The sequence below is a fragment of the Bombina bombina genome, chromosome 7, assembly GCF_027579735.1.
Source record: "Bombina bombina isolate aBomBom1 chromosome 7, aBomBom1.pri, whole genome shotgun sequence".
Classification (NCBI taxonomy): domain Eukaryota; kingdom Metazoa; phylum Chordata; class Amphibia; order Anura; family Bombinatoridae; genus Bombina; species Bombina bombina.
The window spans coordinates 18,403,949-18,431,048 of NC_069505.1; the positions used below are offsets into that span (position 1 = coordinate 18,403,949).

At 36.7% G+C, this 27,100-nt stretch overlaps 1 protein-coding gene across 1 annotated transcript in view; it reads right to left on the bottom strand.

The window, feature by feature from the left end:
- The window catches only part of ACTN3 (actinin alpha 3), a 175,803-nt gene that overhangs the window by 14,972 nt on the left and 133,731 nt on the right, over positions 1-27,100 (bottom strand). The window contains exons 6-11 of the mRNA XM_053719972.1: positions 26,520-26,598; positions 24,512-24,593; positions 24,063-24,148; positions 1,014-1,106; positions 470-700; positions 215-362 (exon numbers count right to left, since the gene is read on the bottom strand). Coding sequence (XP_053575947.1) covers positions 215-362; positions 470-700; positions 1,014-1,106; positions 24,063-24,148; positions 24,512-24,593; positions 26,520-26,598 — 719 coding nt within the window. The remainder of the gene's footprint in view (positions 1-214; positions 363-469; positions 701-1,013; positions 1,107-24,062; positions 24,149-24,511; positions 24,594-26,519; positions 26,599-27,100) is intronic.

Consider the following 27,100-nt stretch of genomic DNA (forward strand, 5'->3'; position numbering starts at 1 on the left):
CAGTGTGGCTAAAGAGATCTCCACAAATTGAATTTACATTTCAGTAAATGTTTTCTGCACTGTCCTACTCTGTCCTATGGTGAAGTAGAAGCAGTAGGGAAATATCCATGTCTGAGCTGTTCTTTATTAGCACATTTTACATTATAAAGATAAAATACAAACTTAATACTAGGTAGTGTTTTAGACATATTGGCATCTTTTATGCTCTAGTTACCTCTTGTCCAGGACTCATGTAGAGTAGCCTTCTGCTTAAACTTCTCAGCCAGATGTTCCAATCTCTCAAGTCTTCTGATTTCCAACAGAAGCCACTCCTCATAGCCCTTTTCTACCTGCTCCAGACCCTTCCAGGCATTGGCTATGTCCTGTAAATAAACAAAAGTGAAATCTAATCATAATAGGACTTCTCAGTCATTTATTGATATAACTATTGCACCAAAAACCTCAGGAGGGTAGATTTTTTTGTACTTACAGAAACCATTTTACCCTCAGATGGCATGAATGCTGGGCGATTGCTAAGCCTCAGCTTGGTCTGCAAAGTGTTGAAGTTGATCTCCAGTTGGCACTTCTCCTGCACACGGGGAGGTTTGTGAACTCTTCTGTAGTCTCTAAAGTCTTCAAGCTTCTTCTGCATGGCGCTCATGGCCTTCTCAGGTGTTCGGTTTTCCAACCAGGGGATGGTACGACGAATCCATTCAAGGAGCTGTGGATAAGGTTCATTTTGGTGAAGGCGTTTATGACTTTCAAAAAAGTGATATTAAAGGTTGGTGTGCTATCTGACCGGTAAGACATTTATTTATTGATGTATTATGCAGTTTAATGTGTACCATAGAGTTCATTCTGTATAGTAGATAACAAAGTGTATACAGTCTCGATGGAAAATTGTCACAGATATACCTATACAACATAAAATAATTCCTCCAAAGAGCCATCTGAATGCTAGAAATATTACATTTCAATTCATATAGGGCAAAAGATAATGAATGTTATGGAAGCTATTATCTTCCCATACAAACCTCACTTGCTAACTTCTCATATTCTTCCATCAGCTTCTCATTTTCCTGGTTAACGGCCAAAACTTTACAGATCCTGTTTGCTGCTGTCTCAGCCTGTAGATAAACAAAGCCCAAGTTAGTAGGACTGAACATTTTGTCATACAATAAATAAAACAACTATCCTGCAACCCAATGAATAACAACAATAAACAGAGTCATTTTTATTAAACAACTACGTTAGTATAATGTCTAATATTTTTTGCAGTTAGTAAAGTAACACTAAATAAATTGCTTAAACACTTCCATAGTTAACCTAAGTTACAATGGTTTAGTTATTGGGACATATCAAATAGGGTTCAATGAATAATTGTTTACTGTGATATATTGATTTGTTTAATGATGTTTGATGCCATCTTGCGGGATGGAATTGTGAAGGCTTCCTCATGTTAAAATGGTTTTGTTTGTATGACTCTCCAATTTAAACGGGGTTGCGGTTCATATAACCCCCATACAGGTTCTTAATCCACAAGACCCCCATTCTACCCTAGCCACACAATTATAACAAAGAAAAAACAAACAAAAAAAAACAACTTTAAAATGGCCTATTGAATTCCTCTCCTGACTAAACGTTCTCATCTATCATACTATACCTACCAACACAAGCCAATATTAGACGTCCCATTATTGCGATTAGGCTCCTCATTAAGATGAGGACAGACTTCTTTCTCTTTATGTTGATTATCTTATCAAGTCTACCCCGACCGCACTTATAACTCGCCCTATTGGAGACCCACTATAACATACATAACCCTTGGCTCGAACCCTGAGCCCTGGCTTTTGTTTTATTTTTTATTTTACAGGTATCCCTGGCCGGGATAGCGACCACTCGAAATCTTACTAGTTTTACATAAACTCCCCCCCCATTACTCTCAGTTTACTTAGTAAACACCTGAACATAGATTCTCAAGACCTAACCCCTTTCTTTCTGTATTTTCGTACTATTTGATACTTAACACTACCATTAGCTGTAGGAGTGTGGCTCTTTGAGCGGTGACTCTCAATTGGATCGCTGACCAAGCTCAAGAGATAAAGAGCTCTTAGGCCGTGTCTTATGCAGGCAGCTGCCTTTAACTAATTCAAACGCTAATTCAAACTAATTCAAATCTAATATTCCAACATTCCCTATACGACGTATGGTGCTCATGTCATCCTGAGTCCAGGGACTTCTCATATTTTTCATCCCCTCACAGGTCTTATTCAAGACTGGATTACTTTTTTTGTTGACTCCTGGACCTTAAATGAAGTCAAAGAGTCCAAAATCCATACCTGCCCATGGTCAGACCATGACGCAGTCTCCTTTGAGCTTGGAGGTATAGGACCTCCACTGGCTAAGCCCAACTGGAAACTCCCAAGTTATCTTTGAGAGGATCCCTCCTTCACCAAAATATTAGAGAAGAAATAGAGAAGTATTTGCAGATCAACCTTGAGGGACAGGCATCCCATCAAATAAGATGGGCTGCACTGAAATCCTGCTTGAGGGGATTCTGTATCTCTAAAGCAGCTTCCCTGAGAAAAAACAGAAGTGCCCCCCCCCTGGGAAAATTAATGTGCGAGTTACGCTCTAGAGAACTCTTAAATAGGGAACATTTCAAGACTAAATGGTCTGATTAAGGAACTTTAAATTCAAAGGATCCAAAATACCTTCTCTAAATTTAAACAAATTATGTACTATAAGAGCAATAAGGCCGAGTATTTACTTGCTAATAAGTTGAAAAACCAAACAGCGACAACCATAATACTATATGTAGAGCATAAAAACCAGAGAGTATACGCACCAGCAGAAATAGGTAATGCTTTTGCAAACTTTTATGACAATTTATATAATATTGCTAAACATGAGAAACCAGAAGAGGCCACAGTAGAGGAGATCTCCTCCTTCCTCCATAATTTAAAGCTACCTACTCTCTCAGAAGAGGCTAAGGACTCTTTGTTGGCACCATTCGCTACAAAAGAAGTGACATTGGCTATCAAAAATTTACAAAATAATAAAGCACCGGGCCCAGATGGTTTTCCGGGAACTTTATATAAGAAGATGTGCCCACAACTAGCGCCGGTGTTACACAAAGCGTTTAATGAGATAAAATCAGAAGGATACATTTTGAAAGAACACCTAGAGGCTTCTATAATAGCTATCCCAAAACCAAATAAGGACCTCTCTTACTGTGGCAACTATAAGCCCATTTCTCTGATCAATGTGGACACAAAGTTATACTCTAAATTATTTGCAGATTGACTAGTGCATTTACTACCTACCCTGATCCATGTTGATCAGGTTGGCTTTACAAAAGGGTGGCAAGGCTCAGATAACACTAGGAGATTAATGTGTTCTCAGATGCTAAATTGAAAGAAGTCCCATTAGTGGCCCTGTTTCTTGATGCCGAGAACGCTTTTGACAGTATCCGATGGGACTACCTATGGGAGGTGTTGAGGGTCTTTGGGTTTCCCTCTCAGGTGATTTCGGCAATTAAAGTGCTATACTCCTCACCGTTTGCTAAAATTAGAGGTATGGGATTCTGCTCTCCTGATATAGATAACGCTAATGGTACAAGAGAGGGGTGCCCTCTCTGTCCCCTGATTTTCACCCTAGTAATGGAACCATTGGCTCAAGCTATCCAATCCTCCACCCGGATTTAAGGGATGCCCTATGACATGCACGAGGAAAGAATCGTCTTTTTTGCAGACGATGTTACTCTTCTTGTAACCAACCCTGATACCTCCATCCCAGCTGTGCTTCAATTGATAGAACAATTTAGTAGATTTTCATATTATAAAAACAATGTGGCAAAAACTGAGGCATATGCCATTAACATCCCCACAAACTTACTATCTGAATTGCAACATCAGTTTAAATTCCAGTGGTCCACCAATCATCTGAACCATCTAGGGGTTCGGCTGAGTGCCGAAATTGAGACCATGGTAAGTTTGAATTTTGAAAAGATAATTCTAGATATTAGAACTTTAACTGCTAAGTGGGACCATAGAGAAATGTCATGGCTAGGTAGGGTTGCCACAGTGAAGATGTTACTATTACCAAAGGCTTTGTACCTTTTCTGGTGCATCCCTTTAAATATCCCCCATAAGACGCTCCAACATATTCATCAGTTATTTATTAAATACGTCTGGAGAAATAAAATCCAGAGGATAGCACATAAAACTTTGCAGAGACAATTTATTAAGGGAGGCATCTCTTTCCCCAATAGCTTTCTCTACTATCTGGGTTCCTAAGCATAAATCTCTAACTAACAGATCACAAACCCTATAGTCAAACAGAGTGTTGCCCTGTGGCATGATCTTAGACACCCAAAGACATATCACCACATCCATCACCTATCCATAAATTGAGTGGCCTTTTATGGGACTTCCAAAGTATACATGTGGACTACTGGAAGAAATTAGACAAAGTCCATATGTCAGATTTCTACTCTGACGGGACTTTAAATAACGTATCTCACTTTGTCGCCAATATGGATGTGAACCCTCCCTGGTTTTGCTTTGAGTGCTTTAGAGTTTTAAGTTTAATAAAATCTTGGGACTTTCCAAGGAATTGTCTAAGAGGCACTACCAAATGGGAGGAAAGATTGAATACGGGCAAAAGCAAAGTCAGACCACTCACTTTTCTCTACGACTCCCTATTGAGCGATCATTCTTGGAGACTTACCTGGCAGGTGAAGGTCTGGAGTCAGGAACTGGGTATATCTATTTCAGACCAAGATATCAGCAAAGCTGTATCTCTAATGAAAAACAATTTACACTGTGTGACGATATTGGAAGTATATCTGAAAGTGTTATTGAAATGGCATAGGGTACCCACAAGACTGGCAAAAATGTTAAGTAGTAGCTCTTCACAATGTTGGAGGCTCTGTGGACAACAAGGTTCAGACCTACACATCTGGTGGTCTTGTCCAATGCTGGTACCGCTTTGACAGGACATCAGAGTGCTATTACAATCCATGAATATTGACATTTCCATAACCCCGCAATTGGCCCTATTGCATTTATTTGATGATAACATCCCGGTCCATAATAGATGGTTAATTATTTATATAGTGGCTGCAACTAAGCTTTGCATAGCGAGAGCATTGAAACAGCCGATACCACCCGGCCTCAACAAGGTGTGTGACCTAGTGAACTACATTGCAAAAATGGAAAGATTTGCTGCTAAAGAGCAGGATAAGCTAGATACTTACTGGGAGACCTGGATGGATTGGTTTGACATACAATGATAGAGATGTTCCACAGGGGGTAAAAGGGAACGCTTTATAGTAAGGACCTCTAGTCCCATTACACAGCTCCCCCCCCCCCATTTTTTTTCTCTTTTCTCTCCCCCTCCCCTCACCCCATGTCTCTGCGTCTGACTCCTACTCCTACCCCCTCTTCCTTGAACCCCCATTCTTCACCTCATGTAACATCCTACACCTGGACACCACCTTTGACTACTCAAAATTTTCACTGAGGAGTTATCCCAGAGAAAAGCAACATTAGCAGATGATTTTCATCTCTGTGAGGTTCAAATAGTACATATATATATAGTTGGTCATTATATTTCCCTTCTTGAGGCTGATATCAGCCTACCAAATCCCTTTCTTTTTTTTTACTATGCTAAATTGCGTTTATAAGATGGTCAATATAAAGAGCCCCACCACACTAAATGAATAAAAAACTGATTTGAGGTTTCATGTATATTTCATCACGGGAGCAACATCATAGACTGTGATTCCTTAAAGGTTATGTTAATTCAGACTTGTTTTATGCTATGTATGGAATTTGATTGTGTACTATGTTAATTTGGCATTGATGTATGCCTGTTATTGCAGATGTGAGATGTACTTTTCTGTTTTATGATCCCTCAATAAAAAAAAAAAAAAAAAAAATTGCTTTAACACATTATAGCCAACAGTTGTGCAATATATTGCTGTCAGAGTATATGAATATTATGATGAATATTACATATGTATACATATATATGTATATTTTATACACTGTATATGTTAGATGAGACCTCAGGATTAATTGAACATGAGTTTGTTTAACACCACAGGGGGTCCAAACCCCCTTACCAGATGGGTTAGCTGGATGAATACACGTTTATCAGGATTGAAAATCAGCATAGCTTTTGAAGTACCACCTCCTATGGTGTAAAACACACAAACATTTTTTTTTTCCTACTCATTTGACTATATATGCAGAGTTTTATAACTCCCAAAACATTTGGTGAGAGAAAAGAATGTGTTCAAGGACCCCTCTGGAATTTCTCACCTAAGTTTTGTGATTTCAAAGTAAGATGTGTTGCAAATACACAACTAGGGGGAAGGTGACACAGATAGAGTTGGATGCATTTTGCAAGGGGAACAATGCCAGTTTTCCATGTATGTTTAGAATGGTTCATGATATATATATTGAAATTAAGCACATTGTATTAAATAGATAATTGCTGCAGGGGATATTTATATAGGAAATAAATTCAGATATTCATAGAAATGATATATATGTTTTGAAAACATAAAAGATCTTACTTAGCCTCTGTGTTTTTAAGAATATAAATAAATACTTATGGACCATAGACATATGAATGCTTGGATGATCTCTAATAATTATTTCTATTTTTATTGCAGACAACCATTGATCATGAGCATCAATCTATGCACTTAGAAAGAGACAGAATGCCTGAATGAAATGAAATGTCATATCATCTAAATGTGAAACAAATGTTTATAAAGTTTTAAATACATCTTTTAAAATATAATGAGATGAAGATATGGAAGTTACTTTGATGTGATATGACTGAGATATAAATTTTCTGTTAGGCTAAATGAAATATAAATTATTTTAATATAATGCTAGATGTATTTGATGGTTCATATCAAAATGATCAGAAAATTCATTAAGATATAACTTATCCAAAACAAATATTGTGAATAGTTGTTGCAATAAATTATGATAAAATGAATAACCATTTGATAGAAATACTGATTTAAGTTGATTCAAATGTTGCTATGTATGTTTGTAATGATGCCACCCAGTGTTGCCATGAGAGAACTACAGCCAGAAAGCTTTTTGGCTGTTGGAAATGGGATATTCAGATTATCCAATAGAGGGACAAGGTTTCGAAGGGCCACCCATATTTCACACCTATGATTAGACTAATAAGTTGATGCAGAAGGAAGGGGACACACTGGCTGCAAAGTTTTGTAACTGACTGAAACTGTTTTGCGTGGGACACAGTCAAACTATAAAAACAAAGTGGGCCATACTCTCCTATTCCATTGCAATTACACTTATTTTATATGAGGTGTGAAATTGGATCCGTTGCAAAAATTGGAAACTGGATTGCTGTTATTTGGGTGATGTATACAAAAGTTTTACTGTAAGATAAGTCATAGGTATAGCCTTTACAGTTAATAGATTTAAAGAGCAGATTATATTTTTAAACTGTGTGCCATTGTCTTAGATAGCTCTTAGCCTACCTATTTGTATGCAAGCATTTAAAGTAAACAATTACTATTGCTGAGCCTGGCAGAGTCAAATAAATAAATTGTATTTTAAATTGGTAATCACAGCCTATATATTATATATATTGTTTAAATCTGTATCTGATTTGCTAAGTAAATCATCTGTGCAAGTTCTGATATAGTAAGTTAATTCTGTATTAGGATAAATTGCAGTTAAATAGCAGAATATATATATTATCCTATTGTTGAAAGAGCACAGTTTAGAATTGTATTGCTTGGATGTTAAAGGTTTTAATCCCATTGTGTTAAATAAATAAGGCTAAATTGTGAAGGTATATTTTTCTGGGTTTTGTAAGAAGAATAGCATATTTTAAGAGTTGATTTTAACGCATATAAATTTTGTTTCATTTCCTTTAATTGCGAATATACTTCAATATGTTTATGGATATTAACAAAATAAAAGAATTCAGATATTTATATTAATTATATGGTCTAGTAGATGCATGGTTGATTAGGGTTTCAATTTTTAAGGAAAATTATTTTAAGATTGTGTTTATAACCCTGCCATAAACTTATATATTATTTGGATAGCACTACTATGATTTTCATAAATATACTGACATAATAATTGGAGGCACTTTGCATGAGATTTAATAATATCCATCATAATTGATATAATATATTTGTAAGTAAATAGAAATTATTATAAAAGAGAAAAAAAAATTCATATTTCGATATTTATATTTTGAAGATATAATTTTTTTGAAAAGTTGAAATATTAATTTTCATATTTCGAGATTGATATTAATATCTTGAAATATTATTAAAGATTAATTTTTGAAAGATTAATAAAAATATAAATTTTTCATATTTAAAAATTAATCAAAAATATTAATTTTTCATATTTTCAAAGTTAATCAAAAATATAAATTTTTCATATTTCGAAATATTAATTTTTCATATTTCAAAATTAATAATATTTTTTTTTTTTTGAAATATAACATTTTTCCTTCTCTCTTTTTATTGGCAAAAATCGTATTAGCGTTTTAGTTTAACTAAGTACTAAACCAATATAATAATGTCTGTAGCCAGAAGTGACTCATTTAATTCTATACATAGCAATGAAATTGGTCCCATAACCATACCTATTACTAAAGGTCAGGTCCTTAAGAAAGATATCTTAAGTTACCTTAAAGGGAAGTTTAATATTGCGGGTGAATTAAATGATTTTATGGATACGCTTGAAACTAGGGCTAAAAATATTACCGTTAATAATAATATGTGGAATGAAGAGAATGAATTCTTCCAGGAATTATTAATGATTAATCAATGCAAAGCTCCCATAAAGCGAGACGAACTAATACTAAAATCCTGGCCCCTTTTAATATGCATAATTGACGAAATGTCGTTTTGTGTCACAGACAAACGATTGCAAATACAGGAGCTAGAAAATAGTATTCGTTCCTCGCGCAGACGCGAAGAGGGTTTAAAAATAGCCAAAAATAAAATGGATGAATTTGCCCAAAACCTAACAGCCTTAGATAAGCATAATACAGACTTAATCGCACAGATACAAGATTTAAATAAACAGCTTGCGCAAAGCCAGAGAGAATTAAGCGATTTAAAAAGGTCATATCGCCATAATGAAAACCCCTATATTAGCAATGAGAATAATACAGATAATGCTAACTCCTTTAGCGAACGCGTTAGGGACGAGGTACAAAAATATATAGAACAACATAGACAAATGACCCCTAACAAGTCAGAAGTAGATTTCCCAAATAGACAATCCCCTCAGGATGTAAATCCAGAGGACAGCTGTAGCGCAGCTGATGCGGGGGAGGGAAACTCTAACAGAGAATCCCAAAATAAGTCTGATAAAGTCTATGATTCCCATAAAATAATCACCTTCGTACAACGCGCAGTACCTATATTCTCCAATAAGGGAACAACATCTGTAATTGATCATTTACAGGCTTTTGAAAATGCGTTAGCTATAATGAATGTTACAAGTGAGAAATTGAAAATTGAATTTCTGCCTTGGGTATTTGACAGTAAGCATCACAAATTCTTTGTTTCACTAAAGGATATGAATATTCATTCCTGGAATGGGGTAAAACAACAATGCAGAAAAGAATTCGGGCAATATCGCACTAAAACTGCCGCGAAAATAGCGGTATATGGTTTAAAGTGTCGTGCAAATCAGAGTCCAGTCGAATTCCTTTCTGTATTGAAAAATGCGTACAGTATGGCTGAAGATAATCCCAGATTTGATGGCTCAGAATTTGTAAATTTATTTTTTGAAGCATTGCCTACACCCATCAAAATCAACTTAGCTAGAGATTTTGATGAGGACTGCTCATTGGAATGGCTGATCAAAGAGAGTACGAAGTTATACTCTATTCAGCAGTCCAGTGAGCAGGGGGTTAAAAAGGAGTCAAAACCCAAAATTGTGGCAGAAACTAGGGTGTCACCTAGCCCCCTCAATTTGGAGTCTAACAAGAGGACTTATGCAGAGGTGGCCAGTCAAAACAGGCCATCTCCACAGAGGTTTAATTCTGCCCCTCCCCCTACACAGGTTGAGGCGCAGGGAGACTATAACCAAAGTGGGGGACATAATCAGGTGAATAATTACTCACAAAGAGAATACTCACCAAATAATTGGTATCCGCGCAAGGGTAGATACAATAGACGGCGAAGATATTCTCAGGGTAACCAGACACCCCAGGTATATAATGCTCCCCAAAGTACTAATGCTGAACAAGCTGAACCCCAGGGGCAACCACGCCAGAATAGAAATAGTGGCCCTGATTCTGAGGGAACCCAATGGTCCAGGAATCAGTACAATGGGGCACCAAGAGATAGGCCCAGGGGTAGAGGTAACTTGTACAATCAGGTAGATATGCTGTTTACCCAATTAAATCGGTTGAGCGAACAAATCGCTAATATGAGTCAAAAATCTTCGGCTCAGCAACCGAACAATACTTTTTTAGGGGTACAGCCAGTGGTCAGCAGTGGACCACAGGCACAGTCATAAATACTGCAGTATCACCTGAAGGGGAGGGGAGAGATATACAAAATGTAGTAATAAATATTAATGATACTAATCATGTTATCTCCCCACAGACCGGAAACGGACAAATTAGCTGTGACAATGAGCGACATCAGCCGGGAAAAATTAACCAAACTTTTCCTCTGCAGTGTTCTCTTAACATTATTTCCACAGATGCAGTACACAAGAACCCAGCTGACCTTGTCATAGGGGAAACAGGTAGGTATGAAATTTCCTCTGCATCGAATGACACAGCGGATCCAGGTAAAACGTGGCGAAGCCCACAGATGTACAAGAATGCAAATTTTATGTGTGAAATGATAGAAACTGCAGGAAGATATTATGTACTAGTTGAGCTGCAAGATTCAGTCTCCAACCCTATCAGGGGATTAATTGACACTGGGTCACAGGCAACTATCTTATCCCACAGGTACTACACACAGCTAAATGAGCTAACACCCCACAAACCCAAAATAAGAGAATTTGACGGTTCTCTAATAGGTGTTGGGGGTGACTCCCTAAAAGTCTACGGTACTGCCTGGTTAAAATTTAAATTGGGGAACAGGGTCATAAGACACCCTGTCATTATAGTGGATCTGCCAACTGATCGTTTAATTATTGGTAGTGATCTCCTGAAACGATTAAGCACCATAATTGATTGCATAAATAATGTAATTTGGTCGCAAGTTAAACGGCCTATCAATTATGAAAAATCTGGTATATCTCGCACCCGACACAGCTGTCACGTGGTGGAAGAGAAACCAGATGCTGTGGAGATTCATTTCAGGAATAACTCTACACCTGAAATCACTATTCTACAAATAGATGATCAGACTCCTTTTAGTGGCTCTGATGGTAATACTTTTAAAATATCGCCTGGAAAGATAGCGAATATTTCCCTAGATAGCGATGTATTAACCATATCACTCCACAAGGGGGATCATAAAATCCCTAAGGGGGGAGGCCACACTCAATACCTCACAGGGATTGAGAGAGTTAAAGAGGATCTATTTATCCCTATACAAGTGCATGACCTTGGTAAAACCGAGTATGCTAAAATAAACTTAAAACAGGAAGCTAGCTATATAAGCGAAGGTTTATTAGCGCAAATAGCTGAACCTAAAGTGATTAAATATCTTTCTCCCCAAGACCACAGTGTCAACGGCCTGGATGACAGGTCTGAAAGCTATAACATCACAGCTAAGTGCTTATTATCTATCTCTATTGGTAATAAGTCAGTGAAGCACCTGTTTTTAGTTTTAAATACTCCCCATAATCAAATATACATTGGCAATGATATCTTACATAGATATGCCATACAAATAGATCTGATTAATTCTTGCCTTTGGAGCAGGTTAAAGGGGGACCCTGAAGTATTTCAGGATGAAAATGCAGCCCTAAAATCAAACCAGCAATTGCCATATGCTGTGAATATGCAGGTATCTAGCGATGTTATAATTCCTGCTGGGGCTGATAAATTTATTTTACCCTTACAGGTAAAGAGAGGTCAGAAATTAAAAACTTCTGAAACACTGATTTGCCTCTCCCATAGAATACAAAATCTGGGTGTCACAGTAACCTACACTCCTATGGTGAATATTGGAACTGTTCCAATACATATTGTTGTGCATAACATGACCCCACAGGATATAACATTATCCAAGGGAACTACCATAGGATATGCACTGGAATCAAGTTATTACACTTTTGGATTCCAGAATAATGTAATTGGGCTAATACCTGAAGGATACCTAACTGAAGAACAATTAATAGAACAATCCTTTGCATCTATGCCAGAGGGTCTATTTAATGTTCAATCTATTTATCCCTTCAGCTCAGAGGAAGGCATCTGTAAAATTGAAGAAGCCTCTCTAGTGTTTGATCAGCCAATCAAACAGCAAGATTACCCCAATACCCAGAGTCATGGGAGCAATGTAAATTATAATCAAGGGGATCTCACCTCTAGGTTGGAAGAAGCCTATGAAATAGGACAGCCTGAAATCTTTCCAGGATTTCTGCAAATAGTCGAAGAGCAAATATCCTTAGCTAATGGCTGTTCCAGCGATGATGAACGCCAACAGCTGCGAGAACTCCTAATGGAATACAAGGATATTTTCGCTAAGGATTCTTATGACTGTGGTACTACAGACTTGCACATTGCAAGGATACAAACAGATCCTAATGCACCACCTGTATTTGTCAAACAATACAGACTTCCCTTAGCCTCATATGATTCTCTTGCAGAGATCATAAGGAATTTGGAAGAAAGAGGTATTATCAGACAGGTGCACAGCTCTTATAATAATCCTATTCTAGGTGTCCTTAAGCCCAATGGACAATGGCGTTTGTGTGCTGACTTAAGACAGCTAAACAAACGAGTATACATGTCTGGCTGGCCTGTACCATACATTGACCAATGCCTAGCACAAATGCAGGGATCCAAAATATTCACTGCCATTGATTGTGCACAGGGATATTGGACCATAAAGGTACATGAAGAGGACCAATATAAGCTAGCATTCTCCTTCCAAAAGGTTCAGTATGCATTTCAGAGACTTCCATTTGGATACATAAATTCTGGACATGAATTTGCTGTATTCATGCATAAGGCTATGCCTGACGCACTGGAAAGGGGGACCTTATCTTATGTTGATGATGTTTTAATCAAAAGCACAGACTTTGAAAAACACATCGCAGAGCTTAAACACGTCCTCAGCCAACTTAAAAGGGCAGGTGTCAAATTATCCCTGCAAAAAGCTCAATGGTGCCGCACTCGTGTAAACTTCTTGGGACATGAAGTTACTTCTGACGGATTAAATCCCCAGAAGAAAAAGGTGGAAGCGATAGTGAATTCTAAAAACCCAACTAACTTAAAGGAATTGAGATCATTCCTGGGTATGACAAATTATTCTCGCAAATTCATTGATAATTATGCGGAATTAGCTAAACCACTACTACTTCTCCTAAAGAAAGAGGTGAAATGGCACTGGAGTGAGTCTCAAGAGACAGCCATCAGAGAGCTGAAGAGAAAACTCACTCAAGCACCTTGCTTAGCGTACCCTGAAGGTGGTAAACCTTTCTTCTTAGAGACAGGTTACACAGATATAAGCATGAGCGCTGTTTTATACCAAAAGCATGATAATTTGAACAAAGCCATTGCTTATGCGAGCAAAAATCTATCCCCAGTAGAAATAAAATTTAGCGATTGCAAAAAAGCCCTCTTATCTACTGTATGGGCTCTACAAAATTTCCGCAGCTATATACAGGGCAAGAAAATTATTGTAGAAACGGCCCACCAGCCTTTGCTATATTTGCAAAGTGAGAGAATAAGAGATGGGAATTTGTCTAATAGCCGCATAACAGCGTGGACTCTTTCCTTACAAGGCTGGCCATTAGAAATTCGCTACAAGCAGAATAAAAAGAATCCAGTTGCACAGGGACTTGCTGAGCTCCACGACTGTACTGCTAGAGATCCTGGGGAAGAATTATCAGAAGATGATTTTCTGAAGGAACAATTGCTTTCCCCATATAAAATGTACAATGAGGACCATTGTCAAACATTACCTTTGGTATATGTTGATGGTTGTTCTTACCATGCCACTATTGATAATGAGCGCAGATTAGTCGCTGGCATTGGTATAACTGGGGCAAATGGATTCTCAAATATATCTGTAGGTTTCAACATTGGACCAAGATCCAGTCAAGTTGCAGAACTAACTGCCGTTTTCAAAACCATTGAAATGGCTATTGAACATGGTATTCATGAATTTGTGATCATAACTGACTCAAATTATGTGCGTGACAGTTTTGTTGAATACCTGCCAACTTGGAAAAGAAATGGCATGCAGAAAAGCAATAACAAACCAGTCAAGCATGGCAAATTGTTCTGCGAGATTGATAATCTGGTGGTATCCAACGATTTAACCATACACTGGAAAAAGACCAAGGGTCATTCCAGAGTTCTAGGTCCTGATAAGGAAGGCAATGACCTTGCGGACTCATTAGCCAAACAAGGAGCCATAACTGGAGAACTCCTTAATATTGACCATTTAATGGGTGCAATTCAGGTAGAAGCCATTACCAGAAACCAGGCAAAACAACAGAGTGAGCCTAACTTGGTACAATGGAGTCAGGATTCTCCTAGTGAGGACCTGATCACTAGTCAAAAAGAAGACCCCATTGTAGGCATCTTCTATAAACACATAGAAGATCCTGAAAGCAACCCCATCTCAAAAGATGATTGTATTGGCAAAGAAGATCTGAGAATCTTAATAAAATCTAAATCACAATTCAAATTACAGGATGGTTTGTTAATTAGAACCTCCAAAACTGGCATCCAGCAGTGGGTAGTACCCACCAAGTTCCGAGGTCTAATGCTTCAACATGCCCATGATGCCCCCACATCTGGTCATCGTGGTGCCAAACTCACGTATGAAATATTGCGTGATTACGCTTTTTGGCCACACATGTTGAAAGATGTTCAAACCTACTGTCAAGGGTGTTTAATCTGCCCACAGTTCCAACCCACTGCACCAACGCATAGAGTGCCATTGCAGAAAAGGGGGATGGTAATGCCATGGTCAGATATACAAATTGATTTTATTGGCCCAGTAACAAGATCATCAAGAGGTAACAAATACATGTTAACCGGGACATGCCTGTTCACTAAATGGGTAGAGTGCATTAGTGCACCTAACAATAGTGCTGAAACATGTGCGGCGTTGCTCATCAACCATGTGTTTTCCAGATTTGGTCTGCCCCAAAGAATCGAGTCAGATCGGGGGACCCACTTCACTAGCGAAGTGATGACCAAAATGTGGAAAATACTAGGGGTTAAAAGAAAGCTCCATATTGCTTATAGAGCTGCCTCAAGTGGTGGTGTAGAGCGTTACAACCAGTCCATTGTTAAAATCCTCAAAAAGTTTGTGAGTGAAACAGGTAAAGACTGGGATGTAAAACTACCTCTAGTCTTAATGGCATTAAGAGCAACTCCAAGTAGTGCTACCAAAATGTCACCTTTTGAACTGATGACTGGTAGAAGAATGGTTCTACCTCAGCATCTGCTGTACCGTACATCAGACGGTACAGCAGATGCTGTATCCCCAAAAATGAAAGTTTCATAGATAAATGGGTCCATATCAATCAATTGCGGGCATGTCATCCCAGATCCCAACTACAAGTCATAGAGGGAGAATGAAGTGTCATATCCCCAAATGAACTAAAGACATACTGTAGTTTAAAGGTGCCCAACTGATAAACATGAAGGCTCAAAATAACAAACTTTCTACATAAGAGACTGTCTATGAGATATACGGTTGATCCTCATCAAATACCACTGACTTTAAGCCAATTCAAATACATGTGTCCTACATCTATTTGAAGTTGGAAGGGGGATTTATGTCAGAGTATATGAATATTATGATGAATATTACATATGTATACATATATATGTATATTTTATACACTGTATATGTTAGATGAGACCTCAGGATTAATTGAACATGAGTTTGTTTAACACCACAGGGGGTCCAAACCCCCTTACCAGATGGGTTAGCTGGATGAATACACGTTTATCAGGATTGAAAATCAGCATAGCTTTTGAAGTACCACCTCCTATGGTGTAAAACACACAAACATTTTTTTTTTCCTACTCATTTGACTATATATGCAGAGTTTTATAACTCCCAAAACATTTGGTGAGAGAAAAGAATGTGTTCAAGGACCCCTCTGGAATTTCTCACCTAAGTTTTGTGATTTCAAAGTAAGATGTGTTGCAAATACACAACTAGGGGGAAGGTGACACAGATAGAGTTGGATGCATTTTGCAAGGGGAACAATGCCAGTTTTCCATGTATGTTTAGAATGGTTCATGATATATATATTGAAATTAAGCACATTGTATTAAATAGATAATTGCTGCAGGGGATATTTATATAGGAAATAAATTCAGATATTCATAGAAATGATATATATGTTTTGAAAACATAAAAGATCTTACTTAGCCTCTGTGTTTTTAAGAATATAAATAAATACTTATGGACCATAGACATATGAATGCTTGGATGATCTCTAATAATTATTTCTATTTTTATTGCAGACAACCATTGATCATGAGCATCAATCTATGCACTTAGAAAGAGACGGAATGCCTGAATGAAATGAAATGTCATATCATCTAAATGTGAAACAAATGTTTATAAAGTTTTAAATACATCTTTTAAAATATAATGAGATGAAGATATGGAAGTTACTTTGATGTGATATGACTGAGATATAAATTTTCTGTTAGGCTAAATGAAATATAAATTATTTTAATATAATGCTAGATGTATTTGATGGTTCATATCAAAATGATCAGAAAATTCATTAAGATATAACTTATCCAAAACAAATATTGTGAATAGTTGTTGCAATAAATTATGATAAAATTAATAACCATTTGATAGAAATACTGATTTAAGTTGATTCAAATGTTGCTATGTATGTTTGTAATGATGCCACCCAGTGTTGCCATGAGAGAACTACAGCCAGAAAGCTTTTTGGCTGTTGGAAATGGGATATTCAGATTATCCAATAGAGGGACAAGGTTTCGAAGGGCCACCCATATTTCACACCTATGATTAGACTAATAAGTTGATGCAGAAGGAAGGGGACACACTGGCTGCAAAGTTTTGTAACTGACTGAAACTGTTTTGCGTGGGACACAGTCAAACTATAAAAACAAAGTGGGCCATACTCTCCTATTCCATTGCAATTACACTTATTTTATATGAGGTGTGAAATTGGATCCGTTGCAAAAATTGGAAACTGGATTGCTGTTATTTGGGTGATGTATACAAAAGTTTTACTGTAAGATAAGTCATAGGTATAGCCTTTACAGTTAATAGATTTAAAGAGCAGATTATATTTTTAAACTGTGTGCCATTGTCTTAGATAGCTCTTAGCCTACCTAGTTGTATGCAAGCATTTAAAGTAAACAATTACTATTGCTGAGCCTGGCAGAGTCAAATAAATAAATTGTATTTTAAATTGGTAATCACAGCCTATATATTATATATATTGTTTAAATCTGTATCTGATTTGCTAAGTAAATCATCTGTGCAAGTTCTGATATTGTAAGTTAATTCTGTATTAGGATAAATTGCAGTTAAATAGCAGAATATATATATTATCCTATTGTTGAAAGAGCACAGTTTAGAATTGTATTGCTTGGATGGTAAAGGTTTTAATCCCATTGTGTTAAATAAATAAGGCTAAATTGTGAAGGTATATTTTTCTGGGTTTTGTAAGAAGAATAGCATATCTTAAGAGTTGATTTTAACGCATATAAATTTTGTTTCATTTCCTTTTATTGCAAATATACTTCAATATGTTTATGGATATTAACTAAATAAAAGAATTCAGATATTTATATTAATTATATGGTCTAGTAGATGCATGGTTGATTAGGGTTTCAATTTTTAAGGAAAATTATTTTAAGATTGTGTTTATAACCCTGCCATAAACTTATATATTATTTGAATAGCACTACTATGATTTTCATAAATATACTGACATTGCCCAAAGGGTTCTATCGGCTAGATTTAGAGTTCTGCGGCCAAAGGGGTGCGTTAGCTATGCATGCTTTTTTTCCCCCGCACCTTTTAAATACCGCTGGTATTTAGAGTTCACAGAAGGGCTGCGTTAGGCTCCAAAAAAGGAGCGTAGAGCATATTTACCGCCACTGCAACTCTAAATACCAGCGTTGCTTACGGACGCGGCCAGCTTCAAAAACGTGCTCGTGCACGATTCCCCCATAGAAAACAATGGGGCTGTTTGAGCTGGAAAAAAAGCCTAACACCTGCAAAAAAGCAGCGTTCAGCTCCTAACGCAGCCCCATTGTTTACTATGGGGAAACACTTCCTACGTCTGCACCTAACACTCTAACATGTACCACGAGTCTAAACACCCCTAACCTTACACTTATTAACCCCTAATCTGCCGCCCCCGCTATCACTGACACCTGCATATTTTTTTTAACCCCTAATCTGCCGCTCCGTATACCGCCGCAACCTACATTATACCTATGTACCCCTAATCTGCTGCCCCTAACACCGCCGACCCCTATATTATATTTATTAACCCCTAATCTGCCCCCCACAACGTCGCCGCCAGCTACCTACAATAATTAACCCCTAATCTGCCGATCGGATCTCGCCGCTAGTCTAATAAATGGATTAACCCCTAAAGCTAAGTCTAAACCTTACACTAACACCCCCCTAAGTTAAATATAATTTAAATCTAACGAAATAAATTAACTCTTATTATATAAATTATTCCTATTTAAAGCTAAATACTTACCTGTAAAATAAACCCTAATATAGCTACAATATAAATTATAATTATATTGTAGCTATTTTAGGATTAATATTTATTTTACAGGCAACTTTGTAATTATTTTAAACAGGTACAATAGCTATTAAATAGTTAATAACTATTTAATAGCTAAAATAGTTAAAATAATTACAAAATTACCTGTAAAATAAATCCTAACCTAAGTTACAATTAAACCTAACACTACACTATCAATAAATTAATTAAATAAACTACCTACAATTACCTACAATTAAACCTAACACTACACTATCAATAAATTAATTAAATAAAATACCTACAAATAACTACAATGAAATAAACTAACTAAAGTACAAAAAATAAAAAAGAACTAAGTTACAAAAAATAAAAAAATATTTACAAACATTAGAAAAATATTACAACAATTTTAAACTAATTACACCTACTCTAAGCCCCCTAATAAAATAACAAAGCCCCCCAAAATAAAAAAAAAGCCCTACCCTATTCTAAATTAAAAAAGTTCAAAGCTCTTTTACCTTACCAGCCCTGAAAAGGGCCCTTTGCGGGGCATGCCCCAAAGAATTCAGCTCTTTTGCCTGTAAAAAAAAACATACAATACCCCCCCCCAACATTACAACCCACCACCCACATACCCCTAATCTAACCCAAACCCCCCTTAAATAAACCTAACACTAAGCCCCTGAAGATCTCCCTACCTTGTCTTCACCTCACCGGGTTCAGCGATCGGAACAGCCAATAGAATGCAAGCTCAATCTGATTGGCTGATTGGATCAGCCAATCGGATTGAACTTGAATCTGATTGGCTGATTCCATCAGCCAATCAGAATATTCCTACCTTAATTCCGATTGGCTGATAGAATCCTATCAGCCAATCGGAATTCGAGGGACGCCATCTTGGATGACGTCATTTAAAGGAACCATCATTCGGCGAGTAGGCGTCGCTTGAAGAGGTTGGATCCGCGTCGGCTGGGAAGAAGATGGCTCCGCTCCGAAAGAAAGAAGATTGAAGATGCGGCTTGATAGAAGACGATGATGGAGTTCTTCAGCCGCCACTTGGATCAAGACTTCGGACCCTCTTCTGGACCGATCGCTGAACCCGGTGAGGTGAAGACAAGGTAGGGAGATCTTCAGGGGCTTAGTGTTAGGTTTATTTAAGGGGGGTTTGGGTTAGATTAGGGGTATGTGGGTGGTGGGTTGTAATGTTGGGGGGGGGGTATTGTATGGTTTTTTTTTACAGGCAAAAGAGCTGAATTCTTTGGGGCATGCCCCGCAAAGGGCCCTTTTCAGGGCTGGTAAGGTAAAAGAGCTTTGAACTTTTTTAATTTAGAATAGGGTAGGGCATTTTTTTATTTTGGGGGGCTTTGTTATTTTATTAGGGGGCTTAGAGTAGGTGTAATTAGTTTAAAATTGTTGTAATATTTTTCTAATGTTTGTAAATATTTTTTTATTTTTTGTAACTTAGTTCTTTTTTATTTTTTGTACTTTAGTTAGTTTATTTCATTGTATTTATTTGTAGATATTGTATTTAATTAATTTATTGATAGTGTAGTGTTAGGTTTAATTGTAGATAATTGTAGGTATTTTATTTAATTTATTTATTGCTAGTGTAGTGTTAGGTTTAATTGTAACTTAGGTTAGGATTTATTTTACAGGTAATTTTGTAATTATTTTAACTAGGTAGCTATTAAATAGTTCTTAACTATTTAATAGCTATTGTACCTGGTTAAAATAATTACAAAGTTGCCTGTAAAATAAATATTAATCCTAAAATAGCTACAATATAATTATAATTTATATTGTAGCTATATTAGGGTTTATTTTACAGGTAAGTATTTAGCTTTAAATAGGAATAATTTATTTAATAAGAGTTCATTTATTTCGTTAGATTTAAATTATATTTAACTTAGAAGGGTGTTAGTGTTAGGGTTAGACTTAGCTTTAGGGCTTAAAAAATTTATTATAGTAGCGGTGAGCTCCGGTCGGCAGATTAGGGGTTAATGCTTGAAGTTAGGTGTCGGCGATGTTAGGGAGGGCAGATTAGGGGTTAGTACTATTTATTATAGGGTTATTGAGGCGGGAGTGAGGCGGATTAGGGGTTAATAATTTTATTATAGTAGCGGTGCGGTCCGCTCGGCAGATTAGGGGTTAATAAGTGTAGGTAGGTGGCGGCGACGTGGGGGGGGCAGATTAGGGGTTAATAAATATAATATAGGTGTTGGCGGTATTAGGGGCAGCAGATTAGGGGTACAAAGGGATAATGTAGCTGGCGGCAGTGTACGGAGCGGCAGATTAGGGGTTAAAAAATTTTAATAGAGTGGCGGCGATGTGGGGGGACCTCGGTTTAGGGGTGCATAGGTAGTTTATGGGTGTTAGTGTACTTTAGAGCACAGTAGTTAAGAGCTTTATAAACCGGCGTTAGCCCAGAAAGCTCTTAACTACTGACTTTTTTCTGCGGCTGGAGTTTTGTCGTTAGATTTCTAACGCTCACTTCAGCCACGACTCTAAATACCGGCGTTAGAAAGATCCCATTGAAAAGATAGGATACGCAAATGGCGTAGGGGGATCTGCGGTATGGAAAAGTCGCGGCTGGAAAGTGAGCGTTAGACCCTTTCCTGACTGACTCCAAATACCAGAGGGCGGTAAAAACCAGCGTTAGGAGCCTCTAACGCTGGTTTTGACGGCTACCGCCCAACTCTAAATCTAGCCGTATGTTTTCTCCAAAAGATTTTGGGGATATGAAACATGCTTGATTGATGGCTTACAAAGGTTATTTCACCATGTACAGTTTATATGACTTAATAACTATCTTGCAAGTGAGAGGAAGTGTTTTTCTCATCAACTAATGAGACTTGTTTCATGTACCACCTAATCAGTAATCTTCCTGACAACATGGCGAGATCTCCCTTCATTTTGTATTCTAGCCTTTCACTAATGTGCCTCCAGCTAAGACCATAATTAAGAAACCATTGTCTCTTCAAGCTTGTTTTTGCTTTGGGACACTAACAAACAGAATATTTTTTAATCCATATGTTATTTTGGTATACTTCTTTGATGGGATAAATACCTATGCGTTCCATCCATAATTATTGGTTAATATCAATCAGTGGAAGATAAAATAAAATCTTATTTTGGTCACTCAATAATGATGAAAATGGTTACAGTTATCAACCTAAATCAGCCTCCTACAGAGCAGGTCTCACATTCAATAAATTTGTTTGTATTAGTGTGAGTATTTAATTATTTATTTATGTTAGTATTGCTTATTTATAAAGCACCAAAATATTATACAGAACTGTAACAGTAAAGTATAATAATCTGAAGACCTTTACATAAATCATAAGGGGTAGAGCGCCCTGCCCTTGAGTCACTGTAAGCTGTATACCATATTTTCAATCAACAGGGCAAGTGGACTTGTGAGCTAACATTCTAAAGGAAGTACATGGGGAAGATGTAGTAGAGGGAACAGAAGCAGGAGCAACTCTTAAAGTAAGTTGTCTACCTCTATGGACAATACAACCACCTTCTCATGAGCAAGATTATGGTTCAATATCTAAGTTTGCTTCTATTATTATTATACTTTATTTATAAAGTGCCAACATATTCCAAAGCTCTGTTCATGGGTAGAATTGGTTTAAATAAAAGAATAATGCAAAACGTGAAAGAAACAAGACAAAATTTGATAAAGACATAGAGGAGGAGTTGAGGGCTCTATTCCCTTGGGAACTTACAATCTATATTAATTAATCATTCTAGTAAGTGAGAGTATCACTCAGTGGATGCGTCTTTTATTTTCATAGCTGATTTTCCCAAAAATTGTGTTTCTATTTGACTAAATGTGGATGAAATTATTAACATTAAAGGGACAGTTAACCCTACATTTTATCTCCTTTAATGTATTCCCAATGATACATTTTACCTGCTGGAGTGTATTAAATTGTTTTACAAATAGCTTTACCTTTATATCAGCATTTGAAAATACATATTTTATACTTAAGTATAGTCCATAAAAAACTGTGTAAACCTGCCCAGCAGTAGACATTATAGTCCCAGTGGGACACAGGCGAGATATGCAACAAAATGTTAATTTCCAATTGTTCTCCCTAAGTATTGGAATGTGGTATACAGAGATAAGATAGGTAAGCATTTGTATGTACAGAAAATAATAATATAAGGTGATCTGATTTCACTGCAAGCTCAACCAATTTTGATGGACTGGGCTGTCAAAGAACAAAACCAGCTATTTCATGTACAAACTTAAAACTCAAGAAGCAATTTATCATACATTTTATGCTCTGCTCCTGGGATATCAAGACATTAGAAACACATTAAGGGAATATAATTTTAGATTAACAATTTTAGATTTTAGATTAACTGCTATTGAGAGAGATTAACTCACAATGAGTGACATTATCTAGAGATGGGTAACATGACCTTCCAATGGGTAAAGTGGAGTTCCAAGTGAGTATGCTGGTGTCCTAATTAGTGAGAGTAACTTGAGATGAGTGAGATTATCTCATAGTTCATTGTGAAATGAACTACTAGTGGAATGATCTTGCAGCATGAGGGATGACCTTCCAATAAGTAGGATTACTGTCAATTAGTAAGTTTATTTTCCAATGAGTGAAATGAGTCTACAGTGAAGAAGGTGACCTTATAATGAGTAAGATGATCATCCAATGAGTGAAATGACCTTTCAGTTGAGTATGATTAACTCCTAACTAGTGAGAGTAATTTGAGATGAATGAGAGTATCTCAAAGCATGACAGATTAAATTCCAGTGTGTGGGATAACATTGTGACAACATGTAAGGTCCTACCATGAGTATGGTCATCTTTAAATGAGCAAGATTTTTCCTATGACGACACTGAGGGCTACGTTAGAATGAGCATGTTATATTTTCACACTAACATATATACCGCTTATATGAGCATTTAAACATCTCAGCTGTGATTTCACATTCTCTTTGACCATTTTATTTTAGGAACTAGGTTTGTGGGGTGATAAATGTTGGGATGTTATATGAAACATGCTATATATCCATCCCAGGATTTTTTTACATCTTTGACCATTTTATTTTAGGAACTAGGTTTGTGGGGTGATAAATGTTGGGATGTTATATGGAACATGCTATATACCCATCCCAGGATTCCTTACCTGTTCTGCTCCAGCAAAGGCGTGATAGAAGCAGGAAACATATGTCATAATTGCCTTCTCATCTGGTTTGGGTGTATTTACAATATCTAAAGAATAGGAGAGATTTAAAGATTATGTAACCTTTAGAACAATAAAAACAAAGGTTAGAACTTCATCAATTAAATATGGCAATTGTTGTTTTATTAAGGATGGAGGGATGACATTGTAGAAATTGAGCTCTCTGGGTTTATGAGATGTGCCCATGTGTGTCTGTGACTGGCCGTTGATTGTCACATGAAACAGTGGCAGGGAAAGAGAATTAAATTTTGTTATTTGTCTGAAAAAATACCTACTTTTTTGCAAGTGCTATTGCATTGTCTTTTTATTGTGTACTTGTTGGATATGCAATTCTACTGTATTTAATGGTACTTAAACATATTAAATAATTAGATCTAGTAGCTATGTCTTACCTTCAGCGTCCAACATTTTTGGGATATCCAAGAATTTTTCTGCCACATCAAATGCAGTATTGAGGTTACCAATGGGGTCGTCCTATAAGAAGTATAGGAGTTAGTTTTTTAACACAATACAATTACAAACACACAAAAGTGTAACATTTAAGGGATGTAAGAAAAATGTAGTGTGAAATATGGAACATAGAATAAGAATAGGAAAACAAATTTGGGCTCAAATCCATAGTAGCATTCATGTCTAATTCGCAATATGGATGAACAGAAATAGGACAAAGTTAAAAACAGCATTTTCACCTTAGACTTCCTTTTTTATGCATAGAAATTTGGTGAATACGATCATAGTTATACCAAGAAAAAGGAAACTACCTCAGGCAAGAATGGATATTCATCTTTCTTGACTAACCATACAATTCCCCTGACCCAATATCCCAAAATGCAATCAACATATGATTCTCAAAAGCTAAGTTAGTTATTAATCTGGAGAAATGATTGCTGAATTTTCTTAAGAAAGTTTGTTTCTGCTACAGCTTTAAAACTGAAAATGCTCCAAAGTATGCAGCAAACTCCAATACCAATGAAACTTTGGCTGTTCGCGGTCCATGATTATGTGTCTTCTTTTTCACAAAAATGCAATGATAAAGTAGTAGTCTGATATATTTTTTTATTATGCAAAGACAAATATGTCTTCAAATATTAAAATAAAGCCCCTTGTATGGTCTGACCTCCATCAATTCTCTAAAAACGGTCTATACCTGGAAGCCTCAGCGAGTTGAGAGCTGCCTCCAGTAGAATCTGTAGAATATAATTACGCTGTCTGGGATAGAAAATCTTGCAGGGGAGAGGGAATGTGATAGAGAGCACCTGGAACTGACTGATATTTTTTTAAGAAAATACAAATCATATTGAGCTGTTTTCAGCAGACTTTACTTTTGCATTAACATATTTTTTTCCATCAGTGCAATAAGTATATCCTGTAATTTGGGACAAATTAACCAGCATATTTTTGGCAAGATAATACAGTGACACCTTTACGTGAGCAGAGTACATTTAGCCAAATACAACAGGGACATCTTCAGGTGAGCAGATTACATTTGGTGAGATAAAGCCTCGACACCTGCAGGCGTAACAAGCTAAGTGACAACCTTGAGACCTTGGAGCGAGCTTCAGACAGTTCATTGCTCTATGACGGACTCACCTAGGCTGAGATTGTAATCAATATGAATTCTTTGAACTAGAACAGAACAGATTTTTTTAAACTTCTACTTGTTTTGTTGGCACCTCACAGCCATGATAAGTAAAAAAAAATTAAAAAAATGTACGTAGTGTAAGCGGTTAAAAAGCAAAATCCAACAATTTTATAGACCTCTGTGATTCGCTCTTTACATTAACAAACAAACAAATACAACTGATGCACCTAGTTTATTGGTGAAAACAAATTCCTTTAAGGGTATTTTAGGCTAAAAATAAAGTGATCTGATTGGTTAAAGTGTTTTGAGTTTAAATGTATGCTCAGTTCTCACTATGGTCTGGGTTTCAATCAATTTGAATAAGTACTAACAAGAAATTGTATGACGGCTCAGTGTTTGGTTTTTAGCAATTTATTTCATGGGTTCCAATTCTACAACTCCATATGCTATGCATCTTGCATGAATATTCTGATTTGTTGGAATGGGTTTTTTATATATCTAACCCCAACAGCACATAGCTAAAGTTGTGCACACGCTAGTGCTTTTCCTGAGCAAACACAGCGAATGGTAGGCAGCTACTTGCGTATGCAGGTCTGATTGGTTCACTGGCTGTGCCCTGCTCAGGAGTCAGGCTAAACAAATAATTAACAAATAAATAATGAATTAACACATTTGTTACTAAATTAGAATATCTGTTATGTAAAATGTTAGTGTGTTCCCCATAAAGCCTGAAAACAAGGAGTAAAATGTATGAAAGAATGAGGAGGGGTTAGACAAGAGACTGAGACATGCACAGAAGAAGACAAAGGTGTAGAGACCTTCCTGAGCTTGGCGTAATCAATGAGGTCAGGTCTATGTCTGTGAATGAGAGCGCACAGCGCCAGGCCGTCCTTCCAGCTTCACACGAAAACACAGAACCAGGAAAAGGTGAGGAAGAAAGAAAAACAGAGTGATGAGATTTTTGGAAGATTTTGTTAATTCTTTATAATGCAGAAACAGTTTGATATGTTTAGATGATCCTTAACCTATTGCCAAGACATTCTCATCACTCAGTGACCATATGAATGACACAGGATGAAAAGACTTCTGTAGTCACTTCAGGACATCAATATCTCTGTATTTTTATATTTAATTTGTAATACTTTATTGTAAGTCACATTCGCACTGCCATGGTTGTCACTACCTATTGATGTTATGTTTTTAAAGGAGATTGCTTAGTCACAACTTTCATAGTTAAACGGACAGTCTACACCAGAATTTGTATTGTTTTAAAAGATAGATAATCCCTTTATTACCCATTCCCCAGTTTTGCATAACCAACACAGTTATATTTATATACTTTTTACCTCTGTGATTATCTTGTATCTAAGCCTCTGCAAACTGCCCCTTTATTTCAGTT